The 19,717-nt window shown below is 44.8% G+C and overlaps 1 protein-coding gene across 1 annotated transcript in view; it reads right to left on the bottom strand.

Annotated features, from left to right (window-relative positions):
- The window catches only part of LOC119170208 (venom metalloproteinase BumaMPs1), a 176,902-nt gene that overhangs the window by 74,108 nt on the left and 83,077 nt on the right, over positions 1–19,717 (bottom strand). Inside the window, exon 9 of the mRNA XM_037421300.2 lies at positions 6,753–6,802. Coding sequence (XP_037277197.2) covers positions 6,753–6,802 — 50 coding nt within the window. The remainder of the gene's footprint in view (positions 1–6,752; positions 6,803–19,717) is intronic.

Raw genomic sequence — 19,717 nt, 5'->3', positions numbered from 1 at the left:
ACATTCATGACATATATATATATCATGATTTTGATGTTAAGACTATTCAAATTTGTTCTTCATACAGTCATGTTATGCCATACCAAGTTTGGTATAGATACCATTATCGAAACGGCCAGGAGAGCTAACAGTCGTAGGCGGCTAGATAGATAGATATATAGATAGATAGATAGATAGATAGATAGATAGATAGATAGATAGATAGATAGATAGATAGATAGATAGATAGATAGATAGATAGATAGATAGATACGCTCAAAGGCACCGAAGTTCGCTAAGAAATGCTTCGCATTTGAAACAAATTTTTGTAATGTGTTGGAGAATTAGATGACCCACTCGTTACGCTATTCGCATTGTGCGACGACTGTTTTTTATATCACTCTTTCAAAACGCTTTATAAGTCGTAATGATGATACTGCTTTCCCGACATCAAGCCTGCCCAAGGCATGTTTGCAAACAAGTCTCAAGCAACGGCGTCGCTTATAGGTGGAATACTGGGCTGGTACCCAGCGCACCCGGGCTCAAGCCTCACATTGTCATTTGCAATAAGTTTTTTTTTTCTAATTTCGTGCGACGTGGTTACGGACACCGGCAGCGGTGGTGAACAACTACGACACCGTGCGTGACTTGAGTTGTGAGATTATAACAGCTTAGGCTGTAAAAGAAACTTAGTGTTTGATGCGTTTGCGTGTAATTGGTTACTTTGGCACCGTTCGAGCTCATTTCACATGTCTTCGTAACGGAGCTAAGAAGTGACTATTATCTGTCATTTGCAACTTTTGTGTTAGGTAGTGGCGGTAAAAATAGATATATGGTATTTGTAAAATATTATGTCTAGTATGTCTTTGGGAAAGCAGTATAACGAATGTCTGAAAGCAACATTATAAAACCGATTCGCCACATCAGCGGTGGCCTCGAGCGTGGGGCAGGGGAGGCTAGTTTCAAAATTTGGCTAGCAGAAAAATTTGTGCCTCGAATTTCGAAAAAAATAATCTCCCTAGAAAGGTCAAGCGGGGAATTTGATATTAACATGTCGTAGAGATAGATGAAGACGAAGGGTGGCACTTAATCAGATATAAGCATCCAGTTTGTACCCAGCACTGGTGTGGGGAAGTTGGGTTAAGAAAAAAGGGTGGAGAGAGACAGAAAACGAGAGAAACAAAACACACGTAGACGCAGGACAGAACACACACCCACACAATTACACAGTACGTGCGTTCTTCATACAATTGTTTAGAAGGGCCGGTAATCATGAAAAGAATTGTTATGATGAACTAACCTCTAGTACCTAAGTATTTTTAACCCAATCTTGTGAAGCTGCGAAGTGCTGGTGTGTGAGAATACGGCTGCTCCCGCAAAAGAAGCGGTTTTGGTGCAGTTTGTCGTCATCATCATCATCATCATCATCAGTCTGACTACGTCCACTGCAGGACAAAGGCCTCTCCCATGTTCCGCCAGTTAACCCGGTCCTGTGCTTGCTGCTGCCAATTTATACCCGCAAACTTCTTAATCTCATCTGCCCACCCAACCTTCTGTCTCCCCCTAACCGGCTTCCCTTCTCTGGGAATCCAGTTAGTTACCCTTAATGACCAGCGGTTATCCTGTCTACGCGCTACATGCCCGGCCCATGTCCATTTCCTCTTCTTTATTTCAACTATGATATCCTTAACCCCCATTTGTCCCCTAATCCACTCTGCTCTCTTCTTGTCTCTTAAGGTTACACCTACCATTTTTCTTTCCATTGCTCGCTGCGTCGTCCTCAATTTAAGCTGAACCCTCTTTGTAAGTCTCCAGGTTTCTGCTCCGTAGCTAAGTACCGGCAAGATACAGCTGTTATATACCTTCCTCTTGAGGGATAGTGGCAATCTACCTGTCATAATTTGAGAGTGCTTGCCGAATGTGCTCCACCCCATTCTTATTCTTCTAGTTACTTCAATCTCGTGGTTAGGCTCTGCGGTTATTACCTGCCCTAAGTAGACATAGTCGTTTACAACTTCAAGTGCACTATTACCTATCTCGAAGCGCTGCTCCTTTCCGAGGTTGTTGTACATTACTTTCGTTTTCTGCAGATTAATTTTAAGACCCACCTTTTTGCTCTCCTTGTCTAACTCCGTAATCATGAGTTGCAATTCGTCCCCTGAGTTACTCAGCAATGCAATGTCATCAGCAAAGCGCAAGTTACTAAGGTATTATCCATTAACTCTTATCCCTAACTGTTCCCATTCTAGGCTTCTGAAAACTTCCTGTAAGCACGCGGTAAATAGCATTGGGGAGATTGTGTCCCCCTGCCTTACACCCTTCTTGATTGGTATTCTGTTGCTTTCTTTATGAAGCACTATGGTAGCAGTTGATCCCCTGCAGATTTCTTCCAGAAATTTACAGGGAATCTGGAGAAATCCAGGTCAAGTTCTTTATCGCAGTTTGTCGTATCAGAGGTCAAAGCACGAAGCGATGAGATGGTAGCGCGTAGAAGGGTGCACAAGCCATTGCCGGATGCGTGCCGATGTATGCGCGTGCCAGCGCCCGTGTCTGCGCCATTATAGTAGAAGTTCACAGTTGCGGCTCGAATCAAGCAGCCCCTCTACCACGGCGTTCCTTCCTACTCCTTCGTACGCCGCCTCACACCCGGAGTGATGTTATCGCATGCACCCTTCTTGTGACGCAGATGAGTAGTTTCTTTTAACGGGGCTTCATGTACGTCCTTCGTTAACTATCGCTTGTACTGGCCGGTGCAAGATACGATGCACGTACACAAGTTATCGATTTTTTTGCCTTTACGGAACGTGATGGTGACGATGAGAACTTGCACACAATGTCGATATAATTGTTGTCTGAATTCAAATATATATGAAAACCGTGGAAGTGCGGAGACCCTTTTCCTCTAAAGCTGCATTCTCCTCGTTATTGAGGGTTAGTCCGTTGGAAGAAGCGAATATTATGCAACCTCTTTCTTCGGTTTCATTTAGGCCAACACTGAGATTCTTAAGGACGATATCGGCTCGCACCAACTTCTTCAATAAGCCATTCGTATAATGTTAACGCTCTGCATTGAGTCTGTCCAGATTTTGGCTACAGTCTTTTTCTCCACTTGTCTATTCAGAAACTCACAAAATGAGCAAAATTCGTTTATTGGGCACAACGATCGAGAAAAGTGAGAAAAAAACGCATCAGTTTATTGGGCACAACGCTCGAGCAAGTTGAGAAAAAACGCGTCAATTTATTGAGCACAACGATGGAGCAAGGTGAGAAAAAACGCGTAGGGGAGTCCATTGTAAAGCAGGGTAAGAAGAAATTCACAACTTTTTTTCTTATATGACAAATCGAGAGTATGTGCTCTAATCAAGTCACGTGATCACCAGGTTAGCGTGACGAAAAGCGCCAGATAGACGATAAATGCCAAAAGAGTACAACACGTTTGAATTGTATTTTCAGAAGCTGCATTGGTGCCCTTATAAAGACAGGGTGTTCACGAAACAGGCACAAAAGAGCTGTAAAGACACTGTCAAACGCCGCTAAGTTTAAACTGTACAGGAGAGCAAAAGACACTAGAAAAAGAGAAACAGAATTAAGGCAAATTTAAAGTAAGAGTGCCAAATATGAAGACAGCGGAGCACTGGTCAGCCCTTGTTTCACTTCAGTATTCTCTTCAATGCGTGAGTGCCCTCTTTCTATTTCTGTTTACATTATTTATGCCTTTTGCTGTTTCTTTTTTCCACTTTCTATTTTTTCATCTCTTTCTCTTTCTTGCTCATTCTAATTTTCGTCCAATTTTTATCTTTATCTTTGCATTTTACTTACTTTCATTTTTGTATTTTTATACGCGGTTTACACTTGTGTTACAGCAGCTCACGACTGCACATCACAGCACGGGCTTCTAAAGCGTGCCAAAATTTTCTAGTCAAGGCGCTCGAACAAAAATAAGACGTTCTCGGCGAGAGCACGTGCTCGATATGCTACAGGAACGTTAATATTGTTCATATCTGTTATTATCACAATTTTCTCTCTTTTAGCAAACACTGTATAAAAAATTTACATTAAACCTAAAGTGTGACCTATCCCCCTTGTCGATATGAGCCAAGATCTTCTAGGCGACAAGACAAGACTATGCTATAAATGGTTTTGCTTGAGCTTCGCCAAGCTACAACACTGTAGAGTCGTCAGCAAGCTTAACACGAACGTTCAAACGCGCGTGACCTGGACTAGTTTCACTCATGTCTGCCGCAAAGCACTGAGCACTGTTGCCGAGATAATATCTCGACATGCTTGGATAGTGTCTCGGCATACATGAGTAACAGCCAGGCAACAGAACCCAAAGGTGCGTGACGCTAGCGTCAATCAAACTGTTTCAGGACATGCTGCGGAGCATTTGTGTTAAGCTTTCTGGCGACTGTACGGTGGCAGCGTACGGTAGGCAAGGCCCGAAATGTTCTCCTCACTTCAAATACTCATTCATACCCAGGGAAGAGGCGATACTTGTCAGTAGGTTGAACGTGACGGTCTACGTAAGACATGATTTATTACTCACTTCCCTCTTGTGGCTGTGTTTTCAGGTCTTGTAGTTAAGGAATGATACCTGTCAGGTAGTTGAGCCATCAGTTATCCGAAGTTTTTTTATCGCCCTACGTTCTCTATTCATTCATTGAATTACTCAAGTAAAAATTTATAAAATTATAGAAAAAAACGACATTACCATACAGATATATATTAATAATCTGTTATTTATCTATGCACCAGGTAATAGATCCAGAACTCCATAAATATGACATGCAGTAAATTCTCTCATCGCCCTTTAGCAAGGGTGGAGGATGCCGCAGCGTCGATGTCAGGAATTCAAGATAATCTCGTGAGACTTTTGGAGTAAAGATAAAAGATAAGAAATCATCATGGTAGAGGTGAGCGCTGTTTAAGAACTCTCCACTCGTTCTGAAGCTTCCTTTGTTCACTCAGCTTCACGAGCAAATGAGCAGGGTGAGCCAAAATAGAGAGATGTGACAACGAACACCAGCACTGTCTGTGTATATTGAAATATTTTCTTTTATTCACCTAGTCCCTTCTCCCTTTTTTTTTGGAGGGTGGGGGTACAGGAAGAAACACTTGTCGTGCGAACTCCCAAGTACGTGCACTTTAACATTTGGCGATTCATAACTTTAAATGTTCTTTTGTTCTTTTTGCCCACTTTATCTTTTGGGAACATTACGCTCCAGATATCAATGAAATACACTTTAGTTTTTTTCGTTTACTCATCTCTTCTCTCTCGCTGAGCTTGAAGAGATTTTATATAAACGCACGTCGAGGCCTGGGAAATTTCGTCCTAATGAATACTGATGTCTGATGGAAATGTCGAGCATTAAACAATTTTTGAGAGTCGCACAACTTTCTCAAAGTTGTCTATGGCAAACCGAAGAGAGACGTTTTAGATGTGAACCAGCTCTTTGACTCACTTGTGCAACGCCGTACGCACGTACGTCGGACGTACGAACCTCAATGTGTTCCCCTCGCCACAGGTGTTGGAGCGGTGCCAAGTAGGTCACACCGCAGCTGTGGGTTGACGTCACACGCCTTTCACACGCTTCCCTCGCATGTGCACGCTGACGTCGCTCTCTACCTCAACCGCAGCAAGCTCGCCGCTGTGCCCGCGGCAGTCGGCTCCTCCACCCGCTCGCATACACTTCTCCCTCGCTTCACACACTTCACCAACGCTATACTGCATTTCGAGATGAAGCACTTTTCTGGATCGATTGTCTGCGAAGAAACACACATGAAACGCAACCCGCCTTCCTCGTCTTTGAGCTTCCAATGAACAATTACTCGAGTAAACGTTACACCGAGTTTCGCTTCGAACGGTTCTTCCACCACCCGCGTCGACGCCCGTTGCAACCACATTACCGCCCGCTTGCGCACCACTGCTTCCCAGCGCATAGAATAATCCATAATATATATATATATATATATATATATATATATATATATATATATATATATATATATATATATATATATATATATATATATATATATATGTGTGTGTGTGTGTGTGTGTGTGTGTGTGTGTGAATATATATATGCTAAGGAAAAAAGTGTATCTTGTCTGTATCTAACAGACAATTTTGCCCGGGAAATAATAGGGGAAGGTATTAGAGCAAATCGTAACATAAACATGATGACAGACAAATGGGTGAAGAGAGACCTTGCCATGGGCTGGAACCGAAGCTGTGACCTTCGAGTAACGCATTCGATGCTCTACCACTCAGCTACCACGACGGCTCTCCCCCAGCGACTTTAATACGTAAATATGTGCATTAATCATGGAATTATCAGTCAGCGCCACCAGATATATATATATATGCATATGTGTGTCGGTTTACGGAACATCACAGTGACGGGAGAACACCGCGAGGTTTCTCCGTATGCCAATTAAAGGTTCCCATATTGAAAGAGGAACCCGTATAAATACACATTGTATAAATACAATGAAATACCGTTGTTAGACAAGCAGTCATCGCCTGGGCATTGCAAAGTATGGCTGTCGGGTTCGTTCTGTTAAATATGACAAGAAAGTATCACTGTTCTGTGAAAACCTAATAATTTGAGTGTTCGGGAAAGAAATTTTGTCAGAAATACACATGTCATTGTAGTGCTTATTCCAATGTGCGGTTTTTGTAGCATCTATCAAACTTAGTACAAGTATTTACCAAGTGGGTATCATGCATGCTCACTGGTACAAAAAAAAGTACGGAATGAAATTTTCTTACCAAGCATTTCAGGAGCACCTACGTACGCTGAGACGTCAATCAAGCGAGATCTGGAAAAAAATATGTTTTCCAACAATAAACTCCAAAACAAGATTCATTCGTCCATCGTAGCCATAGATAAAACAAAAAAGTAAAACGTGTCCTTATTAAAGTAGTTTAAGGTTTACCGCACATTGATATAGAACAACTTTCGCAATAACTGTTCCTCTTTGACAGCTTTAGCAGCGCCAAACATGGTCGCACCCCCGTTGACGCTTAGTCATACATTTTTATCCCAGTGACCAACGTCAATTATTATCGATTAAAATTCGGCAGGACCCCGTACCTTGGAAATCGGCGTTAAGCGAAGAATGCGGGTGGAAGGTGACTGTTTGGTATTTTTTTATTGAGCGAGACGTTTCGAAATGGTGCTAACTAAAGCTTGCTAAAGGGCGATGAGCACCCTTGCTAAAAAATGCCAACATATCCATGGGTTGAATGATGAAGAGTGGGGCGAAGCATCCGTCTGTCCATTCGTTCTTGCTTCCGTCAGTCCATGCGTCTGTCTGTGTGACCGTCCTGCAACCATCAGCCCGTCCATGCGTGCGTCTGTTCGTGCGTCCGCACGCCGATCCATGCGTCCGTCCCTGCGTTCGTCCATTCATCCGCCCCTGCGTCATTCCATGCGTCCATCCGTCCGTGCACCCATACGTCCGTCCATGCATCTGTCTGTGTGTCCATTTGTCCATCTAGTCCACAATCCAAGTGCCACCATCTCGCATTTTTTCATCATATATTCCACATATAGAAGCACAGCCATCCAGCGGACATTCCAAGGACTAAACGAGAGGTGGCACACGCACACCTTCTTACGGCTTGCGCTTCGTGTCTACTTCCCACCTTTAACGACCTCGAGTTCGTGGTATGTACTAGTTCACTGTATTATGGGCACTGCGGCCCAACGCTCGCTAAACCTTTCTAAAACCAAGGAGGTTACGACCAGTGTGTATAACGCAGCAACACTTTCTTATCAGAGAGTGCTCAATGTACATGCCAATGGCTGCTAATGAAAAATGAGAGGCAGGAGAAATGGGCTTTTAATTAACGCGCACGCGGCGAGTTTTCTATTGTTCAACAACGCGCGGGAGAAATCTCCCACCTGTACCACCTTGCAGGTCGAATCGTAAAACATGTTACGTACTACGACGAGGGACGAACGAGTGCCGCTGTAACGAGCTTCGCGCCTAAAACTGTAAGACGCAGCTCTATGCAGTTGTGCACTGGATAGTTGTGCATTGGAAGTGACTGAAAGGCTATCTCTTTCAGACCTAACTTCGGAGCGGCCCATTTCGGGCTAGGAAACTGGCCCGACCAATTGGACATTATTAAAGTTCTTTCATCTATCTAACCATTCATTACGATGCTTTTCGTAATCATATTGTTTTTAGTTTGCGCTTGTCGTGTGTGTACATAGCGCTCATTTTTGTGCGGCCTTTTTAGTGTTTGAGTAGCACACTTTATTTCTCGAGCTGAGGAACTTGTTAGTTTGCTCTCAACCAGTGTCCATGTTTTTCACGGAACCTTTTTGAGGATAAAGCTGCAAATATAAAGCTGGTTGCTGTTCTTTGCCTGACAGTACATTTAGGTGCTATGGCATTCATTATTCTGGCCATGTTTTGAAACAATGCACAATAAACGCTCAACTGTGTCAGTGAAGGCACGTTGCACTTTGGTGTTTTACAGATTGCTATGACAGGGGGTTCAGCCATAGTTTTTTTGATAAGAGCTTATCAGTAATTCTTTTTCTCCCTTTCGTCACTTCTCTCAGTCTCTGTGCTGTGTCTCGCGTCCATCTGAGTGGGCGCGTCTCACATTAGTAAAATTGACGCACGTACGTACTTCGATACCGAAGCAGAAGGCGAACCTAAGGATGAAGAAAGTGCGTACAAGTTGATAATGATGCACACTTGTGTTCACGCATCACGGAGCAACGGGTACCATAAACATCTTCACAGTTGAAGTAATACCTTGTATCCGTTCACCAATGGTATGCATCAGGCACTTATTGAAACGGCAAAAGTCACAGGCACCCAGGCAGTTTATACAGCAGAAGGGAGAGTTGAGCTACAGTTGGTTGTTCATAGGGGAAGAAAGCAAAAGACGGAGCACAAAGAACAACTTGAACACGCGAGCGCTCACCGACAAGTGGTTGCTTTATTCAACTGAAAGAAAAAAAATAGCCAGAGAAAAAAAAAACATGCACGCTCGGCCTATGCACCTGACAAAAGATAAGGCATGTATTATCATAACGTCTTATAAAGATGCGTCAGCTTGCAATCAAGTAACTCAATCGACAGAGCGCTGACACACGTGTCGGGACTTTTGCAGAAAGATTCAGCTATTTTGGTTGCGAGTATCCATGTGCAAATGAACGGTGGTTATGCGGCAGACTTCTGAAGTGGAACCGCAGGAGGCTCAGTGGGAAGACATATGGGAGAGCTGCGCAATTTTTAAAAAGCGATGATACTTCGTCTGTCGCGCTGTTATAATATGAGTCATTTTTTGGCGTGCGGCCAGTACACCGTCTATTTTTTATAAAAAGGAACATGCAAGAGCTTGGCCTGCGCGTGCCGGGGGCTACCTGCGGTGCGTTTCTGACAGTGAAATCAAGCACAGCCTTTTTCACGTCATCTGGTGGCGAAAAAAGGTACCAGTTACCAGTTATATGGAACCTGCAACAAGGTTGCAACCCCCTTCATAACGACCGCTTGGAAGAGAGGTTGGGCGTGGCCCCTTGCATTATCGCTTGGGCTGCTTGCAGCATGCCGGCGCCTCCACCAGCCTCCTGATAGAGACCAAATGCAACGGTTAGGAGTGCTGCTGCTGATGATGATGATTTGAGGCTGATCCTTTTGTATCGGGCGGGCCACATCAGCCAGAGTAAAAAAAAACACTTACAAAGTAAACAAACAAAACACTCCACAGGCGTACACACTCACATCTGCACACCTTCAATTTTGTCCACATAAATCATTACCACTGCGTCGTGCGCCACCACTGGACCAGCCTTGTTTTGGTGGTGCGTGCTGCCGCACAGTTCACTGTACCAGCCACTTCATCGCCTGTGGTGGCCCCGGGTCATGTTTGTGAACAAACCCCAGAGCCTCGGGCAATGTGGCGCCCTTTCGTTGGTGTGGGCTCAAACACGTACAGCGTAGAACTAGATGGGGGATGGTTTCTTCTTTCCGCCCGCACACCCGGCACATCGCACTCTTGTCATCGGTATTCTCGTCGAATCGGCGACGGTACACGAGGGTTCGTAGTGCCCCAGCCCGCGCTTCGAACAGAAGGCCACTACCGTCACTGTTTTTGTACATGCACTCCATCTCTATTTCAATGTTGTAACTTCGATATACCGTCAAGGTTGCCTTGGAACGCATCACCCTCCGTCACTGCTCATTCTCTTCCTCCCGTACCTGTTCTTGGACGGCACGACCCATCCGCACTCTGTGATTGCCTTCACAGGTTTCGCGAAGAAACCAAACTTTCGGCGCAGGGTGTACACCCGCGAAGTCCACTGGGTTGTTATTACAGTCAGGCTGGTGTATCGGAACAAGCGTCTTGCCCACTTGTTGTCATTCATGAGACGCAGGCGGCCCTCGTAGGCTATCTTGCTCCTGGCTTCTCGGGCCTCATACGAAGACCATCCAACGTCTCCTTGAATGGCCTCTATCGTTCTAGCCACTGTCTGGTTCCTGGTTGGAATATTTGTACACCATTGGCAAATGACAAGCATGGGACATGCACACACTTCCACATATCCCGAACCAGCATCGGTTACAGGCCGAAAGACTTCGTTTGCGCATGACGTTCGCCGCTTTGCGTGATCTTTTGCAGATGTTTTCCTCATGAATGTTTAGGGCTTGTCCTGTGTACTGAGTTAGACACCGAGGTATCTGTACTCTTCGTTCCATGGAATCTGCCCACTCTCCGGCCGCAACACTGCCGCAGTTATATCTGTGCCTGCAAACAGCAGCACCGCTGATTTTTTGGCATTGAAGCAGAGTCCAAGTTTGCTTAGATGATTTGCCGATAATGAAACGAGGTGCTGCAGGTCACCCAGACTGTCAGCCATCAGGACAATATCATCCGCGTATACCAGGCCTGGAAGCCTCCAGGACACTGGTGCTCCGCCGTATGAGCGGGGAAGAGGAAATCCACCTTCATCTGTCAGCAGCGCCCTCTCGAGGCTGGCCGTATACAGCATATACAGCAGCGGCCACAATGGACATCCCTGTTTGAGACCCCGCTTTACAGTCACTGGTTCGGCTTGGGTTTCGGCAAAACACGCCACCACTGTATTGTCCGTGTACAGCCGTCGCAGCAGACTAACCCATGTCCTCGGCATGCCAATCTGCGTCATGCAGTGAAACAAACGTCCATGCTGTACGCTATAATATGCCTTCGCGACGTCGAGAAAACAAGTGTACAGTCCTCTGTTCTCCTTTCGTGCTATCTCGATGGCCTGGGTGAGCACAAATACATTGTCCTCGAGGCGCCGTCCGCTGCGAAAACCATTCTGCAGCTCCGTCAATTTGTTGTGTTCTGCCCAGCCGCCACTCGACGTCTTTAAGATTTGTGCGAAAGTTCGGTATAGCACTCTGGACAGACAGCGCCATCTGTGGGGGATAAATGGAAACCGAAGATGCACGCTTGTCACGCGTGTTGTCTTCTTTCGGCTGCACGGCCGCTCACTTCCATGCACGTGCAAAACTGTCACGGTTCATAGGAACCCCGCGCACAGCTTGAAAAGATGTCACCTCTGGACAGGCACTTTGAAAAGAGAACGTAATCAAATCAGAAATGTCGGTTAATTTTGTTTACGTTGTGGAGCACGGCAACGATTCCGGACTTAACGCCAAATGCATTTCTCAAGTCCGCGAGAATACCGTGTACGATTGATGGACGTAAGCTTTAATTTGTCGTACACTAAATATACCTAATGAACTGTGTGCAGTGTGATCCACGAACGCGATTGATGTTCTTACGTTGTCGGCAACGAAGAACGTGATTGTTGATTCGACGTGCATGCTGGTAGCAGCAGACACCTACTGTCGTGAACGAACCTGCGTGGCGTGCGAAAAAGCAAGAAAGTTGACACGGCCATAGCACAAAAAAGCGTCATAAAGTCCGAGTCTCGTCCTCCATAACACTGGACTATCACCCACGGACTCAGCTGCCAGGCATCTAGCTTATATTTAACCACTGCGAAGCACATTGAAATACTACCCTCGCCTTTTATCTTTTTTCATGATCATTCTTGCTTACACTCCCATTTCATGAGTCCCGCCGGGGTGGTCTAATGGCTGAGGGACTCGGCTGCTGAAGCGCAGGACGGGGAATTGAATGCCGGCTGCGGCGGCTGCATGTACGATGGAGGCGGAAATGCTGTAGGCGCGTGTGCTCACATCTGGGAGCACAAAGAACCCCACGTGGTCAAAATTTCCGGGACCCTCCACTACGGCGTCTCTCATAATCGTATTGTAATTTTGGGAAGTTAAACCCAACATATCAATCAAATCCCATTTTACGAGAATATTGACTTTACAGGTTCATGAGATCTGCTGTGCGAACGTGGCTCAGCGTGAGAGGTGCCACACTTCTGGCACAATGTGATAATTGTGCGAGGACTTCGCACAATCCATCATCATCATCATCATCACCACCACCACCACCACCACTACCACCACCACCACCACCACCACCACCATCATCATCACCATCATCATGATTATCACCACCATCACCACCACCACCACCACCACCACCACCACCATTACCACCACCACCACCACCACCACCACCACCACCACCACCACCATCATCATCATCATCATCACCATCAGCCTGCCTATGCCTACTGCGCGGCAAATGTCTCTCGCGTAGTCCGCATATACACCCTGCCTTGTGCTTTCTGTTGCCACGTCATCCCTACAAAATTTTTTATCTCCTCGGTCAACCTAACTTTTTGTCTCCCCTTCGTGCGTTCGCCTTCTCTGCGAACCTATTCAGTTACCATTAAGGACCAGCGATTTGCTGCCTACGTGCTACGTAATGGCCTGTGTCTATTTCTTTCTCTTGATTTCATCTATAATATCCTTAAGTCCGGTTTATTCCCTTACCCACTCTGCCCTCTTTTTGTCTCCTAATGTTGCACCTATCATTTTCTTTTCCATTGCTCGCTGCGTGAGTCTTCAATTTAAGCTGAACCCTCTTTGTAAGCCTGGAGGTTTCTACTTCGTACGTAATTATTACTGTTATATACCACCCTCTTGGGTGGTATATAACAGCTGTTATATACCACCCTCTTGAGAATTAGTGGCATTTTCCCATTCATGTTTTGAGAATGCTTGCCAAACGCAATCCACCGCATCTTCATTCTTCTAGTTATATCACTCTTACGGTTCGGCTCCGCGGGTACTATATGTCCTAAGTATACATATTTCTTTACAACTTCCAGCGTCTCTCCACCTACCACAATGTGCTGGTATCTGCCGAGACCGTTGTACGTTACTTTGGTTTTGTGAATATTATTGTCAAGACCCACTTTTCTGCTTTTCGTGTCCAGTTCTGTAATCGTGATCCGTATTTCGTCCCCTGAGTTACTCATCAAGGCAATGTAAACAGCGAATCGCAGGTTACCAAGATACTCTACATTAACTCTTACTCCTAACTCTCCCCAATCTAGGGTCCTGAAAACTATCTATAAACACGCAGTTCATAGCATTGGAGAGATCGTGTTTCCCTGCCTTACGTCCTCGTTATTGGGATTCTGTCACTTTCTTTATGGAGAACTATGGTGTCTGTGGATACACTGTAGATTTCTTCGAGGATGTTTATTTAAGGTTTCTCGATGCCCTGATTTTGCAGTGCCTGCATTACTGCTGATGTTTCAACTTATTCAAACGCCTTCGCGTAGTATACGAATACTATTTACAGTGGTTGGTTGTATTCCGCACATTTCTATATTACCTGATTGTTAGTATTAATATGGTCTATAATGGAGTAACCTGTACAATTTCCTGCTGAGTTCTCTGGTTGAGTGAACTTTATTGTCTCCCAAATTCTATTTGCTAATAGTTTTGTAAAGAGTTTGCAGAGAACGTACAGTAAGCTGATCGGCCCAATTTTCGGAGTCCTTGACGTCTCTTTTCTTATGAATTAATGTAATGCTGGCGTTCTTCGAAGATTCTGATACCATTCCCGCCGAGTATACAGTGGCGAGGTTTTCCAACAGGATTTCTCCACCATTATTTGGGAGGTCCGCTGCTATTTTGACTCACCAGTGGCTTTGGCTATTTGCATTTCTTCTAGGGCTTTCCATACTTCCGCTGTCGTTACTAGTAGTATGTCGACTTCCTCTGTACTAATATTGTTTCTAACAATATTATCCTGGCCGTTTTGGCTTCTGTACAGCTCCCTGTAGAACGGCTCCGCCACCTTGATTATCCTATTCATATTGGTTATGCATTGCCTTTCTTGTTGTTCAAAGCGTAAATTCAATTTTCGTCTATGCACAAGTTTGCTTTCGCAGCTTTTAGACTTTTGCCGCTTATTACAGCCTGCTCAATTCTCTTCATGTTATCCCTGCTAACGTCGACTACCTTACACCTATTGGTTAACTTGCAAAGCTCCACTAGCTCTACTTTGCCGGCTGAATTTGAAGGTTTCATGGTTTGTCGTCTTTTAATAAGATCTTTCTTCTCCTGAGAGAATTTGACAGTGTCCAGTCTAGTGACTCTGCCTCTGAACTCCATTGCACACTAGTTGATGATACTAGTAAGATTAGCGTTCCCTGTTTCAACGCTAACGTCAGTTATCTCATTTAGTGCCTCTGTCACAGAACGAGCGCTAAAAATGGGCGCGCCGCCAAATTCTTGCGATAACGGGCGGGAGAAACGCCGCGAGGTCAAAAAAAAAAGAACACAAACTTTTTTTTTATTGATATGATATATAAGGAGATGTTGGCGCACCATTATGGCGCCGGCTACTCCTTAGCCGTTAATTGAAACTTGAACACGTATCTTGAAGCAAAACATACAAAGCAGTGCATGGAAAATAGAAAACTCAGGCACAGATATGTAAAGACACACTTATACGTACATATCATAATGGTAAGTAAATGTTTGAAAGTCATTGTAAGAAGTCTCTGGAAACAACAAAACACAAACAACAAACACAAAACACAACAACAAAACAACAAAGCACACGTCTGGTCCTTATAAAGATGCATTCGCTCGTATGTACATAATAGTCGACACGTCATTCATTTCACAACACACACGTGATGGGTGTCACATGATACTGTATATAATAAGTACATGTGTTACAAATGAAAGCTGGTTCTTTGTTAATACTTGTCAGCCATCCCGCTGGCTTGTAAAAAACGTGTTAATGCTTTTAAAGCGTGGGACTGTAAAACTCCAGTTGGCCACGGGCCCAGAAGTTTTTTCATGCTAAATGGTCTGTGGTCCAATGCGAACAGTTCGCTTTTAAGACGGCGTCTTGGCGTGTCATGATGTGGACAGTCTATGAGAAGGTGACATACGTCTTCATCTATAAATCTACAATCGCATTCGGGAGTTTCAGCTCTGCCGATTCTGTGCAAAAAATGTTTTGTGTATGCGGTGCCTAGCCTCAATCGGTGAATTAGAGTTTCCATCCTTCTATCTAATGCCAGCGTAATTTTGAATTCAATAAATGGATCGATGTGATATAAATCGCAGCTCTTTGTACTTTGGTCAAACCAAGCAGTTTTGCTCATTATGAAAGTTGTATTCTTTATAATACTACGCAATTCATTTTTCGAAATCGGTAAAGAAACAGTAACGTCTTTACGATGTGCTTGTCGTGCTGCTTCATCGGCAGCTGTGTTTCCAGGAATGTTGCAGTGGCCAGGTATCCACTGGAATTCGATCTCATGTTGCGCCTTCTTTGCTTTAGTGAGCTCCTTCAGCGTTTCGTATGTCATACTATCACTTATTACTGTCCTGTTTGTACTGGAAAGTGATCTTATTGCGGCTTGTGAGTCACTGAAAAGTACCCATTTTCTAGCGTCTGCTACCGAGTTTATAAACTTTAGAGCATACAGAATAGCGAAGAGCTCAGATGTTGTAGATGACGTCGTGCGGCATAATTTAAACGATTCCTGAATATTGAGCTGTGGTATGATAAATGCCGATGTTGAAGACGTTGTAGTACTTGAGCCATCTGTGTAAATATGTATGTACCCTGGATACCGCATGTGTATCGGATAAAGCGCTAGTTGTTGAGCAGCTTGGATGAACATGTCTCTCGTTCTAATAATGCCATCCACTGAGAATTCAATGCTTGGTATAACAAGCACCCATGGAGAATAGTCCATTTCAGAGTTCCAAAATTCATGGCTGAGTAATATATGTACATTACTCTGGACTTCGTTATGAGCATTGCTTTTATCTCTTAGTAAAATCTCCAGCGCCAATGGGTGGTCCCTGTGTTTCGTCTGTAAGCGAAAAAAATGGCGGCATGTTTCAATTGTTCTCATGACTGGAAAGGGTGCTGGTCGAGTCTCTGCTATGACAAGGCTGCTGGAAGTCGCTCGTGGAACACCTATGCAGACGCGCAGTCCCCTAGCTAATAGTCTTTGAAGTCGCTCCTCTGAAGTGCGGGAAAGGCCGTGTAACACTGCTGCAGAATATGCAACTTTTTGTCGTATTAAAGCATTGTGAACAGCGAGCATGGATGATACAGATCCGCCCCATGATGTCCCAGCAATTCTGCGGAGTATATTCACTAGTGTATTCACCTCGTTTTCGAGTTTCTTTATGTGAGGTGCCCATGATAGCTGCCTATCAAGTATTACTCCGAGAAATCGATGCTGTGTCACAATCATTAGTGGTTCTTCTTCTAAATTGAGATTGAAGTTCTTTAACTTCTTACGGGTGAAGGGCAATACAGCTGTCTTTGCGTGCGATAGAATCATTCCTCTTTCTTTTAACAAGTTGTTGACAATATTTATTCCGTCTTGCAATGCAATCTGAATTAACCGTATGTCCGTGCCAGATGCCCAAATGCACACATCATCTGCATATAAGGAGTATTTCAACCTGGAAGGCAGTCTTTTAGCTGAATCAGCCATAACACAGTTGAAAAGAAAAGGGCTGAGTACGCTTCCTTGTGGCACTCCCTGTCTGACGTCGTGTTCTGCACTTTTTCCTTCGCTTGTCTGAATGAAGATTTTACGACCTGATAAAAATTTGGATACCCACCGCAAAGACCTGCCGGACAGTCCGTGTTCCAACATACTCAGCAGAACATGAGTGTGACTGACTGTGTCAAATGCCCTTTTGATGTCCAAGAACACTGCGACCGTCAAACTACCACAGGCGCGTTCATGCTCCACATACGTTACTAGGTCCAGTATTGCATCCATTGTGCATCTCTGTTTCCTAAAACCTGTCAAGAAGTTGGATAATACACCAGTTCTGTTGCACCACCATTGAAGTCGCGCATCAATCATTTTTTCCATTACCTTACATAAACAGCTTGTCAGACTGATTGGACGGAAGGATTCAAGGTTCAAGGGTGTCTTAGCCGGTTTTAAGATCGGAATGATGCGAGCAGACTTCCAAGACTCGGGTACAATTTCTTGCGTCCATAGATTATTGTAAATATCTAAGAGAATAGTTGTGCCTGTGGGCCCAAGGTTCTTTAGCATATTGTACGTAATGCCGTCCAGTCCAGAGGCCGATTTTTGACGACATGATGCTATAGCACAATGCAGCTCCCTTAACGTAAATACAGGGTCTAGCTGAGGATGCTGGGCCCAAAAGCAAGCATTAATTTTCTGGCTGGCTAATGCAACAGAATTATCAAATAAGGCACATTGTGATGCGGCGGGCCTACTGATAAGTTGACAAAATTCATCTGCTACCACAGCTTCCGGTTTGTCCAAAGCTACAGCAAGAGCACGAAATGGGAAGCTCTGTGATACAGGGCCACTAAGTGCTCGAATTACAAGCCAAATTCTTGGAACAGGTGTGTGGGGAAAGAGCGTGCCACAGAAATCACGCCAGCGTCGTTTACCTAAATTTTCTAGCCGTCTGCGCATTACACTGTGGATTTTCTGTGCATTTTTGTATGCTTCTAAACTTCCGCTGCGTCGATATGCCCTTTCTGAACGTCGTCTGATGGCTCTTAGATGTTCATACTTTCCATCGACTGCAGCATAGTCTTTTGGAATTGGGACTTTCTTTGTACATTTATTCGCATTATCTTGCAGAAATTCAGTGAACCTTTCAACTGTCGTGAGTTCACTATTTTGGTTTGTTATGTGGTGCCGAAAAGCTTTCCAGTTCGTCAATTTGCTGTAGCGTCTGGTGTCGTCTTTTCGCAAGTAGGGGTGACTTATTAGAATGGGAAAATGGTCACTTCCACGTGTTTCTACATCCGTCGTCCATACCACACCATTCACTAGATCTTGGGAACACAAGGTTACATCGATGCAACTAGAGTAATTATGCCCTCGGAGAAAAGTTGGGGAGCCGTCATTTAAAATTGTCAAATAGCATTTGTCTGCGGCACACTCAACAATGTTCCCACGTGCATCACATCGATCACTACCCCAGATTATGTTGTGCGCATTAAAGTCTCCCCATATAAACGTATATGAATTAGAAATGTTGAAGATATTTGTTAGCTCTTCCACCGAAATGCGGCTTGAAGGTTGTAGGTAAAAATTTATCACTGTAAAGCACTGCTCACCAAAGGATACTTTGCAAGCGACGAATTCCGGGAAGTCCGAAACACTTGAGTTAACGTGATGAGAAGGTAGGTCCTTTCTGACGCACAAATGTACTCTGCTAGGACCACTTCGACGAGATGACTTATATATCACGTAGTTGGAGAGGCGGAAATCATCATTCATTCCTGCCTCTTGGATGCAAAGTATTGGAAAGTTATACTGCAGAAGGAGTTTACGGAAGTCAGCACATTTCCTTCGAAGACCATTGGCATTCCACTGGTATATGGAGACATCTTCGTAGCGCTTATTCATATGTTACTTGTCGCAGGTTTGACCCGGACTGTTGACACAGTAGTGCTTCCAGAGGCAGCAGGGCTTTTACTTCTGGCAGGTTGTTTGCTTCCGGTAGAGCAGACAGGATTGCCTTAAGTGCTGCGAAAAGCATTGGCAGAATCAATTGCATGACTGATGCAGAGGCACGGTCTTCATTGAATGGTTGATTTTCTGAGGCCTGTTGAGAATGACGTGGCGTTTTGGGGCGAACACTGGCACTGTCGGTTTTGCTACTTTCCGGCAGAGGTCCCGTGGGCGTTCGTAGCTTTGACGCGTAGGTTGGGTTACTTGAAGGTACTTCTCGTGAGTGGTCTCTCGAGTGTGCTCTTGGCGTCTCTCTTGGCGGTTCTCTTGGCGTGCTTGTCGGCTGTTGTTGCGGTGGCCGCTGAGGTGGATCACGTACAGGATGAACAATCTCAAGGTTTGGAGATGGTTCATTGGGGCGCGGTTTTCTTCCATGAATGAGCTCATGCTGACGCATTTTTGCAGCAGCTTTACTTTGCGGGCAGCCTGAATATGAGGCAGCGTGATTACCTGCACAGTTTGCACACTTAGGTTGAATAACAGACTTGCACTCCTTATGATGGTGTTCTTCTGAGCAGATCTTACACCGGCGTGTGTAACGGCAACTTTTCACCATGTGTCCGAATCGCTGGCAGTTATAGCACCGAAGTGCTGGACCAAGATATTCTTCCACTGGGTGACTGGTGAATCCTAAGTAGATTCTTCCTGGAATCGGGCGGTCATCTCGAAAAGTCAGGATCACTGAGTGAAGTGGACGCGTCGTTACTCCTCCATCTTCCTGGCGGTAGTATTTTATTTGCCGTCGTGCCAATATAACCCCTGCATCTCTCAAGTACTCTAGGAG

The sequence above is a fragment of the Rhipicephalus microplus genome, chromosome 3, assembly GCF_043290135.1.
Source record: "Rhipicephalus microplus isolate Deutch F79 chromosome 3, USDA_Rmic, whole genome shotgun sequence".
NCBI classification, from domain to species: Eukaryota; Metazoa; Arthropoda; class Arachnida; order Ixodida; family Ixodidae; genus Rhipicephalus; species Rhipicephalus microplus.
This window is presented reverse-complemented; position numbering and strand designations above follow the sequence as displayed.